Source organism: Patella vulgata, chromosome 2 (genome assembly GCF_932274485.2).
Source record: "Patella vulgata chromosome 2, xgPatVulg1.2, whole genome shotgun sequence".
Lineage (NCBI taxonomy): Eukaryota > Metazoa > Mollusca > Gastropoda > Patellidae > Patella > Patella vulgata.
The window spans coordinates 14,221,866-14,248,052 of record NC_065880.2 but is presented as its reverse complement, the minus strand read 5'-3'; the positions used below and the strand labels follow the sequence as shown (position 1 = coordinate 14,248,052).

The window sequence follows — 26,187 nt, the reverse complement described above, 5'->3', positions numbered from 1 at the left end:
GGGGAAGTTCTATCAAAATACACACTATGGTTTTTTTTATTCTGCAGATCTTATTTCATTGTGTTTTATCTTACACGGTTCAAAACATGCATGATCGCTATAGACTATGATCGCACCCGTAAACTTACGCTCTCTGTCTGCAATAATTAGCTGATTATTAGTATTACCTGATAACGACGTTTTAATTCCTAAATCAACGATTTCAGTAGAAAACACTAAGTTAGTATACTGTATATACTTTGAGAATTTTGAGAAGTAGACTATTTATTCTGCTTCCAATTAATGAAATTGAAACTGTTTTGTTAGTGTGTATGACAGGTGGGAAAAGGAGTAGTACCGCATTACAAAATTAATATACTAATAATCGTTGGATAATATGGCGGCCATTCAGGGCAGAGATCTATTTCCAAAGTAGATAGTTCTATGTGTGCAGAACAGATCGCAGCGCCTCATTCAACGTCACGTGACAAGCAGTAATGGCGGCGCCCATGAACATGGTTACAGAAATCTCTATCAAATATTTATATTAGAAGCGATTATTGAATTGCCAGATTGTTCAAACCTTTGTTCACTGCTCGTGCAATCGCCCACAGGTAGGTAGGAGACACATTTTTCGACCACGACACTGACGGCAGGGGCTCTGATGTTGTCGAGTTACAACTTGAACTTGACGACGTTATTCACTTATTAATATTGTTATTAATTTTTGATTATATAATAAATAATATAGCGTACGGTAATGGCGTATTTCCCGCAGTCGGAGATATAAATGACACTGACTGGATTTCCTATCAAAGGATACGTACCGTGCAGCTAGATTACTGATTAGGGACCTCATCTCTAAACCCTCTGTATTTCGAGAGGGTCGCCTGTCCAACTGCCGAGACCCCAACACAGAACCAGAGTGAAATGTTGAAATGAAAGGTTAAACACCATCGATAGAGCTAGAGTAAGAATATAATACTTTCTTACTACGGGTATTGTTTCATCTAGCATTATCCCAGTGACATTCAATACAAGCTAGATTCAATGGGATTAAATAGAGGCCCATCAAAAGATTGTAGCCAAGATTACAGGTGACGTTGGCTTTTGACCAGATCCAGTTTGGGGATGCTGAATATTGACAAATTTTCAATACATCATACCTGAATGGAATTGAACAATTTTTGGACTAGTATTTCTTTTAGAGATCAAACTTTCACAATATTGTAGTTTGCAAGGGTTTCTTCTATACCACAAAGGCCATTCAGAGGCTTTATTATAATAGGCTGCATATTATTAGCCTATATTTCTGAAATTTATGTTGGTTCAGTCGTATTGAAAAGAAGATTCATATTGATTTATAGCAAGTTTTGATAATAACTTCAATCATTATTTCCCTTTACAACTAAATATTGTCAGCCATTTAGAGGCGTTAATTATGATCTGATTTAGCTCACAACTGCTCGAACAGTTAGCTGTTTTATTAGCTGGCAATGGGTTGTAAACTACAAACCCATGTTTTCTAATTCTTTTCCATATAGTAGAGCTGTGTTCATAAACTCAGGATATTAAAGTGTGCAAGCGCCGGTTAAGAATGGCAACAGACTCAAAATATAAAGAACTACATGTTATAACTGGAGGAGGCGGGTATCCAGGTTTTTGTCTTGGTAAAGAGTTAATCAAACGAGGACATAGAGTTAGATTGATTGATATTCGTGAACCTATCTGGGATCTTTTGGATGGAATGGAATTTGTAAAGGTGATCAGTATTATCTAACTTACATGTATCTATATTTGAAAGAATATAAGCACATTTTATCAAGTAAAACCATTATGCGGTTCCATTTTATTGTCTAATTAATGCACTTTTTCGGACAAAAAATTGTTTGTATTTAGAATTAGATACTGTTTTACATTCAGCTAATATGAAAAATGTTTTTGTCATTTTGTGTTGTAAAATACTATTGGTTTGAATGTATTAATGAAAGTATATATATTTATTGTTATAGAGTGGTATACCAGTAATTTTTTCTCTCTTGTATACTAGGGTGATATACGACAAATGACAGATATCAACACAGCATTTTTAGGAGCTGATATTGTTTATCACTTGGCATCATTTGGTATGTCAGGTAGAGATCAGGTTAGAACTACATGAAATTAAATCGACACCAAATTCTGATTTATTATTGAGAATATTATGTATGCATTGCGGTATCTATTTTCTTATGTCTTGGATAACATAGTTAGGTATATGTAGTTGAACTTTCCCCAAGAAATTATTGAAACTATTTTTGGTAAATGAGTTGCAAATAATAAGTGATTTAGGTTTATTTTAATTTCAGTTATATTTTATGGTAATTAATTTTCTATTTTCCCATATTTTATAGTTAAATAAAAAGCTTATTGAAGAAATCAACATCGGTGGAACAACAAATGTTATTGAAGGTAGTATATTGTGTCAACTGACCACTTGTATCAAGGTTCGGAAATGATGTGTTTTGTGTGTCCCCACTACCCCTTTCTGCACTACAAATATTTAGTTAAATATAACTTTACAGTGTTTTTCAACAAGGCAAATGATGTATCCACTCTAGGAATATATCTACATGTACATCTAATTGTACTGTATTGTTTCGGAGGTTGAGGGTCCAAATTGGTTAACATATATGCTTTAGATTAAAAAGGTCTGCCATTGAGTTAAATGACATGGTTTTGATTCCCCGCTTGTACATGGGTTGCATGTCCAGCCTTGTGGGTATTTCTCTGGGGCCTCCGTTTTTTCCCACTGGTAAAGAATCCTATGTGCAAGCAAATTATAGTAATAAAATTGAAACATGTACATGTAGCTTGAAATGACTTAATTTATGTCGAGTGGACATTAAACCCCATTTCTCCCTCTCACTAGATTGTTTGTTTTGTCTGTAAAGAGATAAAGGAGATTGGTTGCTTTTGAAATAATATATAAATACTTGTTTTATAGGATGTTATGATAACAATATAGAACGTCTAGTATTTACCAGTACCTATAATGTAGTGTATGGTGGCACAGAAATTATAAACGGCGATGAAAGTTTACCCTATCTACAAGATGATAAGGTATAGATTTTGATTTTACAATAACTACAAGGAAATGAAATGAAATGGAGTTTTAACTTCCTACTGTTCTGCTCCGAACTGGGCTAATGAAGACGGGCATACACCATACAGTGCGCTATGAGGGAAATTTTGCCCGGACAGCGGCACTATGGTCTACTCTTATATTGAATTCCAACTCTCAAGGGATCTTTTACTTGAACGCCAATGTGTACATGGGACCTCGGTTTTTCGTCCCATCTGAACGACTAAACTACAAGGAACTATGTCAAGTGAATAAATGAGATGCCATGTATGGTACTATAAATGGAGTAGCTGCTTAGAGTTTTTGGATAAAAACATCCTAATAAATACTGCACCAAACACAAAATAAATAGCACCATTAAATACCTTGTAAAAACTGGTTATTACATCAGTCCTTCATGTTTATAAAATTGTGCGGGTGCCATAAAAAGCTTCTGATACCTTGAATGTATGCAGTTTAAAAGTAAACAAAAACTGAAAGTAGTTTATTAATATCAATATTTAGGAGAGCGATTTAGCTAATTTGCAGGAGTCTTTAATGACTCCTTCGAAAGAAAGCTGACGTGCGTCGAGAGGAGCAGGAGCAAAAGCTCCCCTTAAACGTGAAGGACTGCTACATGTATGATGTGATTTTAAGATTTATAAGTTTAAAGGTATGGTTTCCTATAACACACAAACTTTCTCAGTAGAATATGTTTTTACTTTGGTCTAAGTAACTGAAAGGAGTAGCAAATTAGAAGTATAAACATAACCAAATCATCGAGGATCCTGTTTTACAAACACATAAGTTGAACATTTTGCGATACATTTTATTGAACTTGGATACATGTACATGTAATTATATTTACTTACTTATTGTATCGTATTTGCAATAAATTATCTTTATTGACATGAGGGTGTTCAGTTGCCCAGCGATTGATGATGTTATACTGTAGATCTGTTACCGAAGTGATTGTAGGATCAATCCTACCATTGTTTGTGAGAAGGACTATGGTCGTATGCCTAACTATTTCTGTCAGGCTCCCACGGCCTGCAAGTGAAAATTTATCATATTGTTTCCAAAGCAACGACTGCAAGTTTCACAACATCTGGCCGTTGCTTGTTTACTTCACAATTCCCAAACTTATAGCTATGTTATCTACAGACACGTGAGCAGTAGCGTCCAATCAGAGATTGTGACATCGCGACCTTGATGGAAACCTTGACATTGAATGAACCTTGAACTTTGCAACTCGATTATCACAGGTAGACATTTTAGCTTGAAACACCAAGACTTGGTATTTGCGACGATCGAGGAATCTGATGGGCTCACAAGTTGGGCTTGTACCCAATAGAAATTAGTGCCGAAATATGTAGGGTATTACGTGAAGGCCTTGATAAGATGTACATAGTTAAAGAGAGATCAAGCCTTCTATTGAAGATGATTGTGGAGTGGACACCATTTCACTTAGGTACTTATATTAATATTTATTTTAGTTTACAGATCATTATTCTAAGACGAAAAGATTAGCAGAAGAGAAGATAATGTCTGTGAATGATACAGAAACTAAAGATGGTAAGAAGTTATATTGTTGTGCATTAAGATTAGCTGGTGTATACGGTCCAGGAGAACAAAGACATATACCTAGAATTGTGGTAATTATATTTCAATAAATCAATGCACCAAGTAGTATTACATCAAAATTTATTAGTTCGGTTATTTCCATTGTTTGAAAACATCTTATAAAGATATGAATTGTACTGAAGATACGATAAAAAGGCTATATCTAGAACAAAATAGATGGACATTCTACAATATAACTTGCATCCAAAAGCAGTATGTTGTTAGCAAAGATTATTTGTAAGAGTTATAAAAATTGTTATTTATAATTAAGAAGATAAGTTGTAGGTTAAGCCTAGCTTACAATCCGCCGTCATAGAGTTTGTTAGCTCGCAGACTAGTCGAAAGAAACCGGGGGAAAATTTGTATGTGCAGGGCCAAAAGTCGCTATGATCAGTCTGCGATCTTCTATGGTGCCGTACACACGCAAGTGATGCGAAATTCTCACACGCGAATTTACTAAAATTTCCCCTGTATACTGCTCGTAGTAACATATACTACGGGTTGTTAGCTAGGCTTCAGATAATCTTTTGCCATTGATGTAAGTGGATTAAGTTCAACTCATTGGAGTCTTTGAATATATTTTGGAATATTGGGCTGGGCCTTAGAATCCGTCAATCATTTTAAATTAGCCATAATACAGTGAACCCTGGCGTACAGTGGTAAAAAAAATTGGTCAAGAGTTTTTAAGTTGTATTTAATATTATATATGATTCTTTATTTGTCACTTATTTTACAATTTTCAGTCTTTACTAGAACAAGGTGTAGTCAAGTTTATTTATGGAGCAGCAGATTCACGAGTTGATTTTTTACATGTTGATAATTTAGCACAATGTCATGCTTTAGCTGGGGAAGCGTTAACAAAATCTAAACATTATAAAGCGGTAAGTTTCTTTTCTGTATTTGTTTCTGGTTTATTGTGAAAAAAAATTCTTACCTTGGATGTAAGCAGCATGATACAAGAGTTATTCCCCTTGACACATGTTTTGAAAATTATTTTGGGAAAGAATTTGCAATAGAGGTGTTCACTCAATCTGTTTCACAGAGCATTACGATAGTCTTCTAATATCTCTGTAAAAGATGACTTCCTTCAACACATGACGTCATATCACGCGGCATCAATCATTGGCTCAATGGCGCGTGCATTGTTTACATAAGACGTTACTGATTCGAGCAGAATGGCACCTTTTACTCATTTTAATACCCATTTACACTAAAATAGGAAATAATTTTTACCTACAAATACTTCGAACGCCTTTATTTATTTTTCTAATACATTAAAAAAAATGTTTAAGAATTTAATTTGTCGGAGGAAAAAAGTTAATATTTGGGGCTTATTAAGTCGCATCGATGTCATCCTTATCAGTTATTGTCGCCGCCTAGCGAATATTCACTGCGGATCAGTGTGGTGTTCACTGGGTACCATAATGGACTTATAAATCAGACATATATATTTTACTCAACAGGCAGGTCAAGTTTATTTTGTATCAGATGGAAAACCAATCAACAATTTTGAATTTTTCAGACCTTTGGTAAGTAGAAATATTTACAGTTTAGATGACCGGATGGGAAATTTCTTTGTTTTAGTTGGTTTAACACCTGAACAAAATAACATTTACTATTCCCTGAACACCCAAATCTGAACTAATTCTTACAGGTGATGGTAGAGGAAGTGTAGTTTAAACACAGGACTCACTGCTAGAATCTTATAGGATTAAATCCTGGCGTAGGCCAATAAGAATCTTCAGACAGATTTCATTTTTCATGGGTAACATCTGGCTGACCTTTGTAACTAACATCCATGATTTTATTGTTAAGATTATGGATATTTGCACAATGGGATGGGGAGATTTTGCCCAGAATTTTAATGGACTTTTGCAATCACTACCAATTTGTAAATTGGACCTCTGATTTTCCTTCTTTGTCAGCCCTGCAGGTGTTACCAATGACTGGGGGAAACCCTGTTTACATGTATATTTATATCTACTTTAATATATATATTATACTGTTTACGAAGATGCATTCAAGTATTTTTTATTTATTTATGCATTTATCTACCATAAACAAAGAAGTACTTGTACTTTATCTACTTTAATATATTTATTATTATATTTACAGTTTGAAGGTTTAGGATATTCATATCCTTCTATACGTCTACCATTTGTTCTTATATTTTATTGTGGTAAGTTGACTATATAGTTACTTTGAATTTAATTTATTGTTATTTATTACAACAGATAAATTTAGTTTGTTAAAATGTATGTAATAGATAAATTTAGTTAATTATAATATACTGAATAGATAAATTTAGTTTATTTTATGTACTGAATAGATAAATTTAGTTTGTTAAAATGTACGTAATAGATAAATTTAGTTAATTAATTGTAATATACTGAATAGATAAATTTAGTTTGTTTTATTTACTGAATAGATAAATTTAGTTTGTTAAAATGTACGTAATACATAAATTTAGTTAATTATAATGTACTGAATAGATAAATTTAGTTTATTTTATGTACTGAATAGATAAATTTAGTTTATTATAATGTACTGAATAGATAAATTTAGTTTATTATAATTTACTGACTAGATAAATTTAGTTAATTATAATGTACTGAATAGGTAGATTTAGTTTATTATAATTTACTGAATAGATAAATTTAGTTATTATTATGTACTGAATAGATAAAGTTAGTTTATTATTATTTATAAAATTTAATTTATGATAATTTACTGAATAGATAAATTTAGTTTATTATAATTTACTGAATAGATAAATCATGAAAATATTGTTCTTTGTCAGTGTAAATATGGTTATATTTGGTAATGGGACACCTTCAACACCCATCTATAAATACAATGCCCTCTTTAGGGATGTATAGAAGCAAAAAGAACAAACAAGCTAATAGCCCATAATTAGTATCTAATTGTGGCAAAATTAGTTAAATACATAGCTTTTACTCATTACTATCCATAATATTCGATATTAAAGACACAAATCAATAGTTATGTTGTTATCTTGCACCTGATATATCCAATACATGTATTTAAGACACAACAATTTAAAAACATTTCCCAGACTTTATGTTATTATGGACCTGAGTGGAATTTGTAAATCAGTTTATATACATTCATATTACATTAACATGTGCTTTTTGATCCACTATCAGGGCCGGCGGAAGCAATTCTTGATTGGGGGGGCTTCCATCCTAGGTCCTTATAGGCGTGGTTCCAGGGGTCGTAATAACCTGAAGAAAAGACTACTTGCAGCCGGGCCTGACTATCGTTATTTTAAGGTTTCAAAAAATAGAGCTGTATGATCTCTGATAAGCTGATAAAGCTTCAGCATTTTTCGAGCTCCCAAATGAAAAAGCTTGTATGGGCTAATCTATGTTTATGGTTAGTCTGCTATGAGCATAGGAATCAGTTATTAATTACATTAATAATGCATTTTTATCTTCTGTTTGGTGTATTTTAGCTTTTGTGATTGAAATTATTCATTCAGTGGTAGGGAAGATATATAATTTCCAGCCCTTGTTAACAAGAACAGAGGTATGATTAATCTTCATGTCCGTTAAAATAAAATAGATGAATATCAGAATAACAAAGTAGTATTCTGTATTTGAAAATATCACAGTTGGAACTACTATGATTCTAACACGACCTTCCAATTATTTCACTGTTAGTATATTTACCTGGTTAAAATACTTGTTTTCATTTTCATGGATCATTAAATAAATTTGAAGATAATTCACCACAATATACACAGCTGCATATATCAATACTTACAATTTGATTACTGAAAAAGGTCATGCGATCTGAGTGCTGACTTCAGAGAAAAGAATTCACAGGAAACGAAACATAAGATCTGATTTGAATCAATCAAATGTCTTTTGTCGCCACTGAAATATTAAATTTTTGATTTTTATTATTTATTTTTACTTTAGGTGTATAAAACTGGTGTAACACATTATTTTAGTATCAAAAAAGCCCAAGATGAACTAGGTTACTCTCCGACCAAACAAAACGATCTCTCCGAAGTGGTCCAACTTTATCGTCAAATGGGACGTGTAAAATCAAATCGCAAAAGTTATTTTTCTGTCAGTGGTTTAATTTTGAATGTTGTGTTATTTATTGTGATATTTTCAATGATAATGTCTTATTTACCATATGTTAAATGATTAAAGTATATTTTTAGATAAATGATTGTTTTATTGCTATTTAATAGAGAGAAGACAGAAATGGGGTTTAATGTCCACTCGACACAAACTAGGTCATTTCGGGACCCACATATGGTTCAATTTTATTTCCATAATTCGCTTGCGCATATGGGTCTTTAGCAGTGGGAGGACCCGGAGAAAACCCACGAGGTTTAACAGGCGACCCTACTCCTTGTCACGTACAACCGGTGAATCGAAACCATGCCAGTTGACTCAATGACAGACTTTACGATACAGCACGCACATGCTAACCATTCAGCCATCCAACCCCCCCTGCTATTTAATAACAAAGAGATAAAATGGAATTAAAACAATAGAAATGGTTTTTAAAAGATAGGTTGCTGAAATTCAAAAGGATTCTTCATTTTACTGATCTAAATAAGGCATGTTAATCTCATACAGATCGGATGATAACCTTTGTCGATAAAGCATTCACATGGTTCAACAAAGTGAAACAAGGCCCATAACGGAAATTGCTGAATATTTAAATATTTGGTTGAATTAAACAAAGTCTGTTGCTTTTATTTTTGAAGAAAAACTTTATTCTGAAAGTAATATGGTAACTACTTACATCACAATAATTAATATAACCAATTTGTTTGTATTAATGATATATTATATACATGAACACGTTGATTACTGTAACATGTTACAGATATAAGTAAAACAAACAGTCTTCAATCCCCTAAAAACAATGATAAATCTGTTGTACTAATACTAAATAACAAATTGTTAGTATTGTTCTATCCTTTATAGCAATCATTTACCCATTTCATACAACTCTCACATGTATAAGATACATTATACTATATGTTGAAGTTTCTATCAATTCATGTGATTTATTTATTCCTTCACATTTATCCAGAATATGGTGGATCTAATAACTATATTTTCACTGTACATAACATCATTATTTGTAGAAATTTGTACCCTAGGGTACTATAAAAACCAACTTGTACATTTAAACCTGATCTGGTATATATATATAGTACTTATTGTCAAACTATCATCTGAAATGAGTAAAGCATTATGCATGTTGGAAATGTATACACATACACTAAGTCAATAATTTATTGCTGACATTTTATTAACTGAAGCAGAGGGTTATTCAGTTTTGACAAACAACATCACACGTAAATCATGCCTTAAAAAGCATGTTGTGACTTAGTTTAGACTCCTAGAGACCTCTACATTTTACTTAGAGCAGAGGGTTATTAAGTTTTGACAAAAAACATCACACAATTAAATCATGCCTAAAAAAATATGTTGTGACTTAGTTAAGACTTCTAAAGACCTCTACATTTTACTTACAGCCGAGGGTTATTCAGTTTTGACAAACCACACCTCGCAAGTAAGTCTTGCCTTAGAAAGCAATGTTGTGACTTAGTTTAGACTCCTAGAGATCTGTACATCACAATGTCAAGATATTGACATATTTCTGAGCTAGATCACTCAAATAGTGTCAATTTTTACTCCAGTGTTATATGTCAAACTACCTTGAAAATACAAAGCAGGTGCATTCTATAAAATATATAGATTTGTTTCGTTATTGAGGCCATAATAAAACTAACAATATACAACCACATGAATATTCATGTATTTGTACAAAGATAGCGTCCATACTACACAAAATAGTAATCTTCATGAGATTTGAATGACAAGTTATAGTACGACAATAGTCCATACAATATCACCGATACAAACACTTTATAATTTACTGACAAAGTTTTTTTTAAAAAAAGACAAGTACCCTTATAATATTTTCAGAAAAATAATAAATATATTACTACTAGGTTTACCTACATGCTTTTAAACATACATTATGCAAGAGCTAAATCTGCCAATTGCGGGTCTTTCTTATTGTCTGAAATGTTATGTAAACTATTAATTCTACTTTAATTAACATGATCAGACTATAATCAACTCTCGATGTCATCGAATATCTCCGATATTAGGTAGATTAGAACGGGTCAGCCATTTGATTTAATCTAAAAATGGTGAAGCGAGGCTAAGCTTCGAACAACCAGTGTGATGGGTTGCAATTAATGCACACCTCTATTCAAACCTTCGAAAGCTAATATCTTCGCTCGCAATGGAGCAATTTGAATGAAATTTTCAATAAATTAATTTTGCATTATCTATTTTCGAACTATTATAGTAAGAATGGCCAGCTCTTAATCTAAATCTTACATAATGTATCTATAAATTTGCGACCTTTACATACATTTAATACATTATTAAAAAAAAAGATAGGTTGCCAGGCAACGAAATATACGCCCACAGCAACTAAATCGTACGGGCAGTCAACAAGGGTTGTCGCATATTTTTACTTTTTTCGGTAATGAAACATTTATAATACACTGAAATCTGATTAAGAGCAACAACTCACGAAGTAATTATCAGAAAACTATTAGAATTTGTTTGGTTTTTATAAAGTTCTGCCCCATGCTAACGTTTTGTATGCAAAGCTTTTAATATCATAGATTTAACTGTTCAAGTCATAAAAATTCATTGAAAATCAATATACTTGTTCGTCTCAAGATCTTAAACTCTGTGTATCAATCTGAAGTCAATCGGATGATAACTTAAGGGCCATAACTTTGGCAGTAATTATCGGAAATCGTTGAAAATCAATAGGAATCTTCGTCTCATGACCTCAAACACTGTGTATAAATTTAAACTCAATCGGGTATTAACTTGAGCCTCAAGAGCATCCACAAGATTTTTTGAAGTGATCAAGGGCCATAACTCTGGCAGTAATTATTGGAAATCGCTGAAAAATCAATAGGCTTCTTCGTCTCATGACCTTAAACACTGTGTATAAATTGAAAGTCAATCGGATATTAACTTTGGCCTCCAGAGCATCCACAAGATTTTTCAAAGTGATCAAGGGCCATAACTCTGGCAGCAAATATTGGAAATCGCTGAAAATCAATAGGCTTCTTCGTCTCATGACCTTAAACACTGTGTATAAATTTAAAGTCAATCGAATATTAACTTTCGCTTCTAGAGCATCCACAAGATTTTTCAGAGTGATCAAGGGCCATAACTCTGGCAGTAATTATCAGAAATCGCTGAAAACCAATAGGCTTCATCATCTTATGACCTTAAACACTGTATAAATTTAATGTCAATCGGATGTTAACTTTAGCCTCTAGAACATCCACAAGATTTTTTGAAGTGATCAAGGGCCATAACTTTGGCAGTAATTATCGGAAATCGTTGAAAATCAATAAGTTTCTTCGTCTCATGACCTTAAACATTGTGTATAAATTTAACGTCAATCGGATATTAACTTTGGCCATTAGAGCATCCACAAGATTTTTTGAAGTGATCAAGGGCCATAACTCTGGCAGTAATTATCGAAAATCGCTGAAAATCAATAGGCTTCTTCGTCTCATGACCTTAAACACTGTGTATAAATTTAAAGTCAATCGGATATTAACTTTGGCCTTTAGAGCTTCCACAAGATTTTTTGAAGTGATCAAGAGCCATAACTCTGGCAGTAATTATCGGAAATCGTTGAAAATCAATAGGCTTCTTCGTCTCATGACCTCAAACACTGTGTATAAATTTAAGGTCAATTGGATATTAACTTTGGCCTCTAGAGCGTCCACAAGATTTTTCAAAGTGATCAAGGGCCATAACTCTGGCAGTAATTATCGGAAATCGCTGAAAATCAATAGGCTTCTCGTCTCAAGACCTTAAACGCTGTGTATAAATTTAAAGTCAATCAGATATTAAATTTAGCCTCTAGAGCGTCCACAAGCAATTGTGGACGACGGACGGACGGACGGACGGAGGCGACGACAATATACGACCACATTTCAATGTGGGCGTATAAAAAATCAATATTTTAACATGAACAATGTCATGTTTCTTAATATGTAAACTATTGCCACATTGTATCATTTATGGACGTATCAAATTGTCAACATTTAACTAAAAAATAATTGAAATCCAGAGAGCTATTAAATTGGTATTTTTACAGGCTTCAATATACTGTTGGGTTCAATATTGTATCATATTATACATGTATGTTATAGTTTATACAGTTTCTCAACGTTTGACAGAACTGTTGAAGATTCAATGACTGAAGTTGAAGATATGAAAATATTTATTTAAATATACTGTAGAGCAAGAAAATTGTACATCTATGAAGAGAGAGAGAAATCCACTGACACAAACTAGGTCATTTTGGGACTAACACATGGTTCAATTTTATTTCAATAATTCACTTGTGCGTAAAGTCTTTAGCAGTGGAAGGAAACCGGAGGACCCGAAGAAAACCCATGAGGTTAGACAGGTGACCCCCTACTCCTTGTCACGTACAACTGGGGAATCGAAACCCTGCCAGTTGACTCAATGACAGACCTTATGCTACAGCGCGCACATGCTAACCATTTAGCCATCCGTCCCCCCACGCCCCAATCAATGAGGAGAATGTCCCTAGCATTACATTTCACGTTCAAATATCAGAATGAATTTTCAACTTGAGTTACAACCCCTGTGAGCATGTCAAAATGGCCACCTTATTTTGATACAAAATGACTTTCACAATTAAAGAATACAACACTGATACAACTGGACTAATCACGGTAATTATCTTGCTTTACAGTACATTATCATTAATGGACTGCAGGCATGTAAACCTTACTCAAATATTTCACATATATTACAAAAGAAAACAATAATGTGCTAAAATATATTCAGTGCTGACATATGTTGGTCATCATACAAATCATGTGTAAGTTATTATTAGGGTATCAAAGTCAGAATAATAACATCATCATACACGTATATAAAACATAGTATTATATAATATAAACTTTGGCAATTTTCTTTGAGTAGTGATACAGTTTGTCGACAAAAGATCAAATTTAATAAAGTAGCCTAAACTTAAAGATGCATTATGCAAGAGCTAAATCTGCTTTTTGCAGGTCTTTCTTTAGGCCTTAAATGTTATCAAAATCTGCCTATTGCAGGTCTTTCTTTAGGCCTTAAATGTTATATTAATTATTAATTAAACATTAATTAGCTTATTAAGACCAAAATCAACCCTCGATGCCATGTTAGCCTGCAATATTTAGTGGATTTGAATACCTTTTATGACGGATGATTTAACGTTAAAAATGCATAACCAAGACTTTGTTTATTATCGTAATGACGTTCGAGACTAGCCTAAAAGTGAATCGCTAATATCTTGGTTCAGAGTAAAGCAATTTGACTGAAATTTCCTGCACATTCTGTTTTCATTATCTATTTTTTTTAACTATTTAGAACTGTCAGCTCTGTATCTTATCTTACCTAATGTATCTTTAAATAAGTAAAAAACCTAATTGGATTACATGCACTACACTGTTCTCTACTTTATGTGAAATTTACATGCAACCCTAGTCCACTTTATGTAAAAAAAACTAATTGGATTACATGCACTACACTGTTCTGTACTTTATGTGAAATTTACATGCAACCCTAGTCCACTTTATGTAAAATTAAAATATTACACTGTTCAAATTATTCTATATGAATGGATCGTTATTATATTCGATGCTATTTTAAATATGACTTGTGAAACCTTAATTGACTGCAATGAATAATGAGTCAATCTGATTAAAATACAGATCTATATTTCGTTTCGTTTTTTATACTTTCGATGGCCTACACTACATGAAGATCTGACCCGTTGTAGCGATAGGTCGTGTCAGAGGTCATACAAGCAGCTTTTGACCTATGATGTCAGACATTTGATTAACCAAACAGCATTGATGTTACTAGTGGATTACCCACAGTTCCGTGAAAAACATGCCTAAAGCTCGCCGTAACAGACCGTTTCATTGGCTTATTCCTGACACCATTCAGAACACAAGTTAAATAACAACTCTTCCATATCCTAGTGTAGTACAGACAAGTAAAACGAAATTTTGAACTGTAAAAATGAAACGAAATAGGATCTGTGTATTAATCAGATTGACTGCAATGAATAATGAGTTCTTTTGTGCAACATTCTATCATAAAGGAATAAGATATGGATAGTCAATTTTCATCTTAGATAAAATATGATTGCGGATTATGGCCTTTTATACATTAAGGATGTGGACAATATGGCACACATCTAATAGAAGATACAGTTACACAAATACACTACTGTGGACATCAAATCCAATATGGAGGAAAGTTCGGAAAAGTAGTCTTTGAATGTGATAAAATCGAGATTCATACTTGGTATGGACTGGAAATAAAGACATAGCAGATCTAATGCCTAGTAAATATTGTATTCCTATTATAATTCCATACTATATCACTGTGAAGTTTTATGTCGTAAAGTTGTAATTATTCTGATGTCAATTTAACTGTTACAATCACAATGGAGAATATTGACAATATTGCAGCAGTGGATTTAACATATTACGTTACATGTAACACAATTCTCAAGACATTGCAATTTAATAGGCCTACCTAAAAGGGTATGCCAGTTTAAAAAAAATACTCTCCCTCTGTCGTTTTAATAATTTATTTATTTTATAAAATCAACCATATATAATTAAACTACTTGTAAATATATCCATCAACAAATAATAATAATCAACACTGCCCATCAATTCAATGATTTAACAACAACAACAACTTTTTGTCTCTATCTGTTCTTCTCTTGTTTTGTAAGCTGGTTTTGTTTGTGGGGTAGATTATTTTGAAACAAGGCCTGTAATCTTATATGACAGACATTTACATTTATACAAGATAATAAATTGTAAACCCGAAGAGAATACTGAGGCAGTCATTACGATAAGAGTTCAACTAATGGGCACCCAATTTGTTAATATTGCAGCTGATGGTTAAAAAACAAAGTTTGAGCTGAAACACTTTCACACTGACAACGATACATAGCTATTATATTGAGAAATATTCCTCTTTAAAATATCTCCACATGGACCTAAAACTCGTTCAAAGCGGGCTCGATCTAATTTAACACATTTTAATTGACTTCTGGCAACAACTGTAGCAGCTCTAGGTCTATCTAATAACAGGGCGATTTCACCTACAAAATCAAAACATATAAATGTTTAATAGATATGTGTAAATTATAGAGAATTTTGATGTTGAATTCATGAAATATTTAGCAAATAATCAATTCCATACTGCTCAAATAGTAAGCGAAGGGGGACTGCATCACACATAATTACAGAAAACAAAACTACGGACAAGACTCAATACGCAGAAATCACAAACAAACGCGCATATCAGATTAAGTATTGTTTAATGGTCAAGAGCAAGACATTAAGTAATATATTATAACAACAAGGGGGCGGTAGGCCCGAGTGTTTTTACAATATATTACGCATTGTTTTAAGCTCTAGACCATTAAACGTCTTAATATACAGACATACCGCACATGCTTTTACAGAGAAATACGTCACACGAGTCCAATATTTCACTAGTATAAATAATGTACGATTGGCAAGTTGCCCGTACAATTATTTAAATTAATGGTATGCCAACATCAAAGGGTGACGTCACATCTGTATTGTAAGTATCAATCCTAGTAAAGTCACTTACCAAAATAGTCTGATGTTCCTAATCTTCCAACTTCTACCGGTTCCTCATTTTCTGATCTTCTTTGTAACACAGCAGCACTTCCCTATAAATATTATAATAATTATATAATATATGTTAAAATAAAACTACAGATATTTATACCAGTGTAACATACTGCAGTATACTACAAATCAGATTTCAATTTTTTGACTTTATTATTCATATTTATCATTGATTAATTCTAAAACCTGTCAGTTCATAAATGGTAATGAATCCAAGTCAGGAGGTTTTTTTTACTGTTAATATTCTGATTTTGTTTTAATCAAATGTTAAATAATCAATTTGAGCATATTTAAACTGATTAGAACAAACATATAGGGCATTATTGACATTAGGGTAGTATAACATGTTATGATGTATACTGGTACCAGTATTTTATATCCAGTGTCATATTTCACCTAAGTAACAAGATTTAAAAGACCTAGTTGATATGCCATCAATTGAGACAAAATATTAAAATCCCACACTGGAAATTTATTTATATATACTGAGGCATAATGAAAATGCATAGGAGAGAGAGAGAGTGTACCATAGTCTCAATTATCAAGTAGGCCTATATATAATGTGTTCTATGCTGATGTTCTTCTGAGCAGATTCATTGTGAATACCAAAGACAGGAGGCCAAGGTGATGAAATCAATAACTCATGATGAGTGACTTAAATATTTACATGTATGTTATTTTCATGAGTCTGTTTAAATCTTAAAGAGAGAGAGAAAGAGAGGGGGGGGGGGTGTTAACATCCACTCGACACAAACTAGGTCATTTCAGGACTAACATGGTTCAATTTCATTTCAATAACTTGCTTGTGCGTAGGGGTCTTTAGCAGTGGGAGGAAACCTGAGGACCCAGAGAAAACCCACGAGGTTGGACAGGCGACCCACTCCTTGTCACATACAACCGGGGATTCGAAACCACGGCAATTGACTCAATGACGGGCCTTATGATACAGCACGCACGTGCTAACCATTCGGCCATCCAACCTTCCTAAATATATAATAGTCTAGTACATTAAACATACATTATGCAAGAGCTAAATCTGCCTATTGCAGGTCTTTCTTTAGGCCTGAAATGTTATCTAAATTATTAATTAGACATTAATTAACTTATCCAGACCATAATCAACTCTTGATGGCATCGCTAGCCTGCGATGTTTATAGGATTAGGTTCTAATTTCCTGTTCAACTTCCATTCATAATTTAATCATTAAATGAATAATCAAGACTAGGTTTTTTATCGTACCGACTTTAGTAATGATGATCGAGGCTAGGCCGAAAATTCAATCGCTAAAAACTTGGTTCAGAGTGGATCAATTTGACTATAATTTTCAGCAAATTCCCTTTACATTATCTAACTTTTAACTATTATAGTGAGAACTGCCAGCTCTTTATCTAATACTTTAATTATTACCTCTAAAATAATAAAAAAGTCTTCTCCTGGTTCACCCTGTTGTACTATGACTTGCCCTTCTTCAAACTGGACTGGTTCTAAAGCATCTGATACTGTAAGCCTTTCCCATTTATCAAGATTTTCTACAAGTTAAAAAAAGTAGAAATCCAACTCAATAAGATCATACATTAAAAAAAAAATATATATTACATGCTAATTGATGACATTGTATAAACAGGCAAGAAATCAAATTATCAAAAACTAAGATAAAATATTGTACTAAATTTCAGACTATATCAGCAAATATTTAATTTTTTTTTAAACCGTTAGGATTACGATATTAAAAAAAAGCTATTTATTTTTTTTTTTTAAACCATTAGGATTATGATATATAAAAAAGATATCAATCACATACATATAACAACTTCCATCATAAATTTTTATAAGTATGTTAGAATATCACCTGGTAAAATGTTTTCAGAGTGTTTTAAAGAGCAAGAATTTATCTTTATTTCTTTATGTTTTACATTTACTAATCATACTAATACTCACCCAAAATAGATACTTTTGTGAGGAATTCTTCATACATCTTTCGTTTTCGTATTGTGCTGCCCTGTAAAAAAAAATATAATTGTATATTACTTTTGTGAGAGAGAGAGAGAGAGAGAGAGGTCATTTCGGGACTAACATATGGTTTAATTTTATTTCAATAATTCGCTTGTATGTAGGGGTCTTTAGCAGTGGGAGGAAACTGGAGGACCCAAGGGAAACACATAAGGTACAACCGAGAGAGAGATGGGGTTTAAGTCCACTCAACCCAAACTAGGTCATTTCGGGACTAACATATGGTTTAATTTTATTTCAATAATTTGCTTGTATGTAGGGGTCTTTAGCAGTGGGAGGAAACTGGAGGACCCAAGGTAAACACATAAGGTACAACCGAGGAATTGAAACCACACCTGTTGACTGAATGACATACCTTATGATACAGCATGCATGTGCTAACCTCCGGCCATACAACCCTCCCTTTGTACAAAGGTATTTGACCAGGGCAGCAGTACTTCAAAGGTCATCTATATATAACATACGTGACTTGCTCTGGCAAAAGGATCCGCATGTTGCATTGTATTTCAGTACAGTGTATAGAAGTGCTGTGGGACGAAAATACATCACTTTATAATGTCTCTTGATTTATGTCCCAAAAGCTCAAAAAAGTTTTTGTCCCACAGCACTTCTATCTACTGTACTGAAATACGATACCATGCGAATCCTTTAGCCAGAGCGGGTCTCATACAGTCAATCCCTGCAGCATGGGTCATTAACGCATTTCTTGTAGATTGACAATGCCACATTAGAAAGAAGTTTGACAATTTACAAACAAAAACTGAAAGTAGTTTATTAATCTCCATATTTAGGAGAGCGATTTAGCTAATTTGCAGGAGTCTTTAATGACTCCTTCGAAGGAAAGCCGACGTGTGTCGAGAGGAGCAGGAGCGAAAGCTCCCCTTAAACGTGAAGGACTGCACTGGACAGACAGAAACTGTATTTAGTACAGTTGTTCATAGGTTTTATAATAAGCTACAAACCAGATTCTTTATTACAAGTTATATATATAGACTACTGTAACTGAGATCACAACCAGACAAAAGGATAAGCATGCTATTATAAAATTTAAATTGAAATAATTACCATAAGAATTCTTCTGTAACTATCACGATCAATACCCCATAATTTAACATCATTTTTGGCCTGCAATAAATAAATATAATTAATAGTTAAACATACATTATGCAAGAGCTAAATCTGTCTATTGCAGGTCTTTCTTTAGGCCTGAAATGTTATCTAAATTATTAATTAGACATTAATTAACCTAACAAGGCCATAATCAACTCTAGATGGCAGCGCTATCCTGCGATCTTTAGTGGATTGTAAGCCGATTTATTGCATAACTTTCCTTCTCGATTAAACGATTAAATGGATAATCGAGACTATGCTCTTTATCGTACTGACTTTAGTAATGATGACCAAGGCTTATGGGAATTTCAGTCACTTAGTTCTCGGTTCATCGTTGATCAATTTGAATGAAATTTTCACCAAATTGCCTTTACATTATCTAGTTTTTAACTATTATAGTGAGAACTGCCAACTCGTTACCGAATCTCCCATAATGTATCCTTAAAGGTTTTAATATAAAAATAATTTTTATTACATAGTTTAGAGTATGAAAGTTAAAGGTTTTAATTTAACAATAATTTTTATTACATAGTTTAGAATATGAAAGTTAAAGGTTTTAATTTAACAATAATTTTTATTACATAGTTTAGAATATGAAAGTTAAAGGTTTTAATTTAACAATAATTTTTATTACATAGTTTAGAATATGAAAGTTAAAGGTTTTAATTTAACAATAATTTTTATGGCATAGTTTAGAATATGAAAGTTAAAGGTTTTAATTTAACAATAATTTTTATTACATAGTTTAGAATATGAAAGTTAAAGGTTTTAATTTAACAATAATTTTTATTACATAGTTTAGAATATGAAAGTTTATTTACTATTGGTGATAGAAGTTATTATATTTTTCTTGCATCTCGATAACAGAGAAAATTTACTCTTTTGTATTTTACGCATGTGTAGTCAGTTTAGCACTAATTATATAGCTCCAGGCAATGTCAGTGGTAGAATAAATGAAAAGTGACACTAGTTAACTCACTTTTTGCAAATTAATTTTACAGGATAAGTTACTTTACATAGAGACAAAAATCAATAGTGAAATATCTAACAAATATCTGACAACATTAAATCCTCTTTAAGATTAAGGATAATTTCTGACAGTCATCTTCAACAGATCATTGACACAGATCATGTTATTCACAATAGCAATTGACCTATTACCATTTAGAGCATTAAGTGTTCTATATTAATGCATATTATTATTAGTATTACCGTATATTGTATATCCTTTTCATTGATACCCAATATTCTTTTAAAACCAGTATTTACATGATTTTGTAGTTGTGGCTGGTGGTACATAGAGAGTAGAGTATGCTTACTCTTCCCAAGACTCCTGATACTGCTTCATTATTAGATATCATTATTCACTAGTAAAAGTGCAGTGTCCAATTTAGGCCGTCCACTACTATTATATTGATTTTTGTCAAGGTAATTTTTACTTCAATACGTTTACATTCATATTTCTTGTAACATAGAGCAGATCATGACTCATGGTGGCATTACACAATGGTTTCTCTGGGTTATATTCCTGATTATTTTTTAAATTTGAGTGAAGGCTGTATCACTACAGGCCCGACCGGGACTGTACAGCGTGCAGTGGACGCTTACGGCTAGCCCCTGGATCTATTCACTTAATTTGATATGTTCGTTTGTTTGTGATTTCTGCGTATTGTGTCTTGTCCGTAGATTTGTTTTTGTGTAAATTATGTGTAGTGCAGTCCCCCTGCACTAACTATTATTTGTACAGTATTTATATGACAGTTTAATAGAAGGTGACTTACATTTACTGTGGCTGCTCTAGGTGTACCATAAATTAAAGCTAATTCACCAAAACTTGCTCCTTCTCCTATTGTTGATACATGTTCACCATTTACATATATCTGTTGAACATAAATAAAATTATAATTGATAAACATGCATTATGTAAGAGCTAAATCTGCCTATTACAGGTCTTTTTGCGAATGCAAATGAAATGAAATGAAAGGAAATGAAATGGGGTTGAATGTCCTACTGTTCTTCTCCAAACAGGGCTAATGAAGATGGTGTGCTATGAGGGAAATTTTGCCCGGACAGCGGGCATGCCAACGTGCATGCCAATGTGTACATGGAACCTCAGTTTTTCGTACCATCCGAAAGAGAAGACAGCTGTCCTTGTCAGGATCTCGATTCTGCATCACTGACAAGGGGGAACCACGCCGGAAAATCCGGATGAACTTTCTCGGCCAATGCAGGGATCGAACACCGGACCTCTAGGCTAGCAAGCCAGCGTCTTACCCACTTAGCCACCGTGATCCCTTTTGTGGATGCATATAATTATATCAATTATGATTTTAGACATTTATTCACATGCCAAGCCTATGGGATGGCTAAGATATTGAGTGGATTAGACTATGTCTGTTTTATCTCTGCTAAATGTTAATATGGATGACACTCTTGTGACGATTGAAGGGCTTAAATTCTAGACGTCTGTTTTATCTCTGCTAAATGTTAATATGGATGACACTCTTGTCACGATTGAAGGACTAAAATTCTAGACTTCACTTATTATGTTGGCAATGGTAAGCCCATACCTACTTCACAATCGAATTGGGGCTACTTAGGTTATTTCTTGTCAAAACTTCAAACATTCATAACTTAGCTCAGAATAAAATAACTTGAATGAAATTTTCAATATATTCATTTTTCATTATCTATATTTAAACTATTATAGCAAGAACGAACAGCTGTTTATCTAAATCTTACATGACACATCTTTAAATAAACACCATAATTCTTATTCTCTAGTGACAAGATGACTTTAAACTTGCTTAGGAAGATTAATAAACAAACATTCAATGATTACATTTTAATGCAAGCTAACTAAAAACGATGTTCTAATTATTTTAAAATGATCTTTAAAACCCATTATCAAAAACAAAAGATAAAACAAAGAGTTAATCAATAAAATAGCATGCTAATGGTAAATCCATAACCCGGAAAAAACATGCCTCGGTCAAACTATTCATTATTGATAAGATGACATATTACATGCAAAATAATCATTATAAACTTACATCTACTTCTCCTTGATCAATCACATAAAAATTATCACCTTCATCACCTAAAAATAATAATTCACAATCAAAATAAAATACGCAAATTATTCTACTAGAAATGATGAAAAACACTCTTTAAACATACATTATGCAAGAGCTAAATCTGCCTATTTCAGGCCTGAAATGTTATCTAAACTATTAATTAGACATTAATTAACCTATCCAGGCCATAATCAACTCTAGATGGCAGTGCTAGCCTGCAATCTTTAGTGGATTGTAAGCCGATTTACTGCATAACTTTCCTTCTCGATTAAACGATTAAATGGTTAATCGAGACTATGCTCTTTATCGTACTGACTTTAGTAATAATGACCAAGGCTTATGGGAATTTCAGTCGCTTAGTTCTCGGTTCATCGTTGATCAATTTGAATGAAATTTTCACCAAATTGCCTTTCATTATCTAGTTTTTAACTATTATAGTGAGAACTGCCAACTCATTACTGAATCTCCCATAATGTATCTTTAATTAATATGTCAATGTTTTATCTATACTTGGCAAATGTCAACTATATGTGGTTTAGGAATACTTTCCTGGGTACCAGTATCTGATATGAATATAGCCAGTATTTAATTATATAATTTTTTAATATCATAATATATCAAGATGGGTAAGTCTTTGAAATGTCCAAAATGTGATATAACATATAGAGAGAGAGAAATGGGGTTTAACGTCCACTCGACACAAACTAGGTCATTTCGGGACTAACATATGGTTCAATTTTATTTCAAAAATTCACTTGCATGTAGGGATCTTTAGCAGTGGGAGGAAACCGGAGGATCCAGAGAAAATCCACGAGATTCGACAGATGACCCAACTACTCATATACAGTGCTGCCGACAACCAGTATCGCAGCGCAATTTGCGATACATATTTCGTCCGTTGCTAACCAAAAATTAAAATCTGACGTTTTTGATTCGCAGTTACTGCGAATCATTAATGTGCCTGTCATTTTGGATATTGTCACAAGAATAATCCACATTTTGAAGACTAGAAGGCTTACTCAACACTTTCAACGTGTATAAAATGTTGAATAAAATTTTATAAACAAAACTGAATTCTCCTTGTGACATTTTCTTCTCGAACTACCCAGACACAATACTATATAACACAGGGACATAACTCTATGAATACTATTAAACCGGAAAGAGGGAATCAAGTAGTCCCCCTCACGTTGCGAGACATCAAGTAATTATATCATATTCATTTTGAAATAAATAACTCCAGTGTTTCCCCAACGTATTGTAAATAAAATATAAAAAAATAAATACATGTTAACGTATTGTAAATCAAAAATCAAAGTAAAAATTCCCGTAAAATATTATTGTTTATATCGCGTGTGTCTAGTTAATCGAGGTGCGCCCGATTGAACAAAAATAGTAATACACGATGATAAAAAGCAGACGAGATTGTTTTCTAACGAAGATTTCTAACGTAACAAAAAAATAACAATTAAAATGAGTGGGGCTTCGGAAGTCACTGTCAAGAATTGGCTTCAGACATAAGACCTAACTAAATGTCTACATCACATTTACAAACTGTCACAAGTACTTGTGGCAGTGCTAAAAAAATCTAAGAATAGTCAGAATGGAATCTAATCATATTTGTTATGAATTAAAGTAATATCTTGTTATTTAGGTGTTTTACATTGAAACTGAAAAAATGCTAATCAATTTTTAAATTTGCTAATCAAATTTGGCAAAATTGTACTTTTCGATTAGCAGTGCTGCTAATCAACTGTGAAAAATTACCGACAGCCCTGCTCATATACAACCAGGGTTATAAGATATAAACTCATTAAATACCTTGCTGTATAATAACTTCTCCAGCATGTCTATGGACAGGGAACATGGCATCAAATATATCACTGTTGGGAGAGAAAAATATACATTAAAGCAAACTACGTGATTCTACTTATTCCACAGGATTTTTATGACAAAGAAAATCAATATCTAAATATTCTTAAGTGAAAATATCACTGCAATTTAAGTTTCTGTTAATATAGATGGGTCTATTGCCTACTCAACAGCACTGCCACATTCTATATGCTTCACGTTCTGGTAATGATCGACTGATTCTCTGCAAACTGTCAACAGAGGATTGAATCTAAAGAAAGACATTAGATTCATCTAGGGCAATTTATACACACTAAAACATTTTTTTTTCCATCATCCCCAGAACATGTATGGTATAACTTGCAGGGTTTTATAGAAGTGGGAGGAACTCAGAGTAAGTAAAGAAAATACATAATGACAGGCACGTAATCCTACTGTTTGTCACATGTAACCACAAGTGGGCGATTGAACCCTTTGCACTTGCATACATAACATCAAGCATGATTTTCCAGACCTATATAAGTTAAAATTTACAGTACAGACTTGCCTGCCATCACTCTTTTTATTAGTCATTTGTAAGTAAATAAAATCAAAACTAGTTGTATTTTAATAACTCTGTTCCTACCTCCTTTCATTATCATCTAAATGAGCAAATAAAACATTCTTAGATATAGCCTTGGATAGAGCTGCCATTGTCTTATAATCTTTAGGCACAACCTACAAATCAAATAATGTACATGTATATGATTTTCTAACATAACAATCCTACAGTCTCAATTTTGAAATTTAAGAATAATGCTTGATGAACCAATTCTTCTAATATGTGACTGTCCGCATCTAAATGAGTCGGAATGCGGGAGAATCAATAATGAGATAAAGACAAAATAAGTAAAAATATTGATTTTGAACGAAATTGAGATTTTCACAAAAATGAGTCTTTAAATATACTATCTATCGACACAGAAGATCAAAATAGCAATAAAACATTTTAAAACACCTGTATTTGAACGTTTTGTAAGAGTACCGTATTCTTAAATCTGTCCTATTTCTCAAAATTCTCGTCGAAATTAGTTATTTTTCTTCGTTCGCAGTGGGACAACCGGTCATACCTCTTGCATAACAATTGGCATCGTTGTAAAGCGGAGCATCTCTAGTTTAAAAATATGATCAAAATATTGTCGATGAATTGATTTTGAACGGATACAATCAAGTATTAAAACCCTCCAAAAATATAAATAAACTCCGCCTGTTGCCATGCTGTCCACACAACTCGTTTGCTGATTGGCCCGGACACCGCGTGCAAGACATTATCGATAAATATTTGGTTTTGTCAATGTTTTTGCGTACCTACATGCGATTCACTCTGATAAGTGGCAGAAAAAAAAATTAATTCTGATTGTATAGATTGCCGTTGAGTGTTAATCGAAACCACGTGGCTGATGATGTAAATTAATCGACAAGCGGGGGGGGTGTCATTGAGTAATACTATTACTAATCAACTGTCATGGGTCAATGATAAAGCCGTCTACAACTCATTATTTACTCAGAATAATTAATCCAAGTGGTGATTGTTTGATATCTCATATCATCTTTACAAAAATATTCTATAGGCCTTAAAT

The 26,187-nt window shown here is 32.9% G+C and overlaps 2 protein-coding genes across 5 annotated transcripts in view; one reads left to right on the top strand and one right to left on the bottom strand.

Annotated features, from left to right (window-relative positions):
- Positions 1–462: 462 nt before the first annotated feature.
- LOC126811434 (short-chain dehydrogenase/reductase family 42E member 1) lies at positions 463–8,905 on the top strand. Of its 2 annotated transcripts, none has more exons than XM_050537036.2 (11): positions 463–593; positions 1,527–1,741; positions 2,030–2,125; positions 2,373–2,430; positions 2,966–3,081; positions 4,579–4,737; positions 5,449–5,586; positions 6,169–6,234; positions 6,821–6,884; positions 8,181–8,254; positions 8,650–8,905. In XM_050537036.2, exons 2-11 carry the CDS (start codon positions 1,577–1,579, stop codon positions 8,881–8,883), a joined length of 1,170 nt encoding a protein of 389 aa, XP_050392993.2. In that variant the 5' UTR covers positions 463–593; positions 1,527–1,576; the 3' UTR covers positions 8,884–8,905. The 2 variants fall into 2 exon arrangements, with proteins under 2 accessions (XP_050392993.2, XP_050392992.2); XM_050537035.2 differs by having other exon boundaries at positions 1,524–1,741.
- A 536-nt stretch (positions 8,906–9,441) lies between these two features.
- LOC126809622 (cAMP-dependent protein kinase regulatory subunit) overlaps positions 9,442–26,187 on the bottom strand; it is a 62,774-nt gene continuing 46,028 nt past the window's right edge. For all 3 annotated transcript variants that reach the window (XM_050534290.2, XM_050534289.2, XM_050534291.2), the window contains 9 exons: positions 25,194–25,285; positions 24,539–24,600; positions 22,694–22,740; positions 21,422–21,520; positions 19,596–19,655; positions 18,459–18,519; positions 17,928–18,049; positions 16,480–16,561; positions 9,442–15,961 (listed from right to left, as the gene is read on the bottom strand). In XM_050534290.2, the coding sequence (XP_050390247.1) occupies positions 15,789–15,961; positions 16,480–16,561; positions 17,928–18,049; positions 18,459–18,519; positions 19,596–19,655; positions 21,422–21,520; positions 22,694–22,740; positions 24,539–24,600; positions 25,194–25,285 (798 nt within the window). In that variant the 3' untranslated portion in view covers positions 9,442–15,788. The remainder of the gene's footprint in view (positions 15,962–16,479; positions 16,562–17,927; positions 18,050–18,458; positions 18,520–19,595; positions 19,656–21,421; positions 21,521–22,693; positions 22,741–24,538; positions 24,601–25,193; positions 25,286–26,187) is intronic.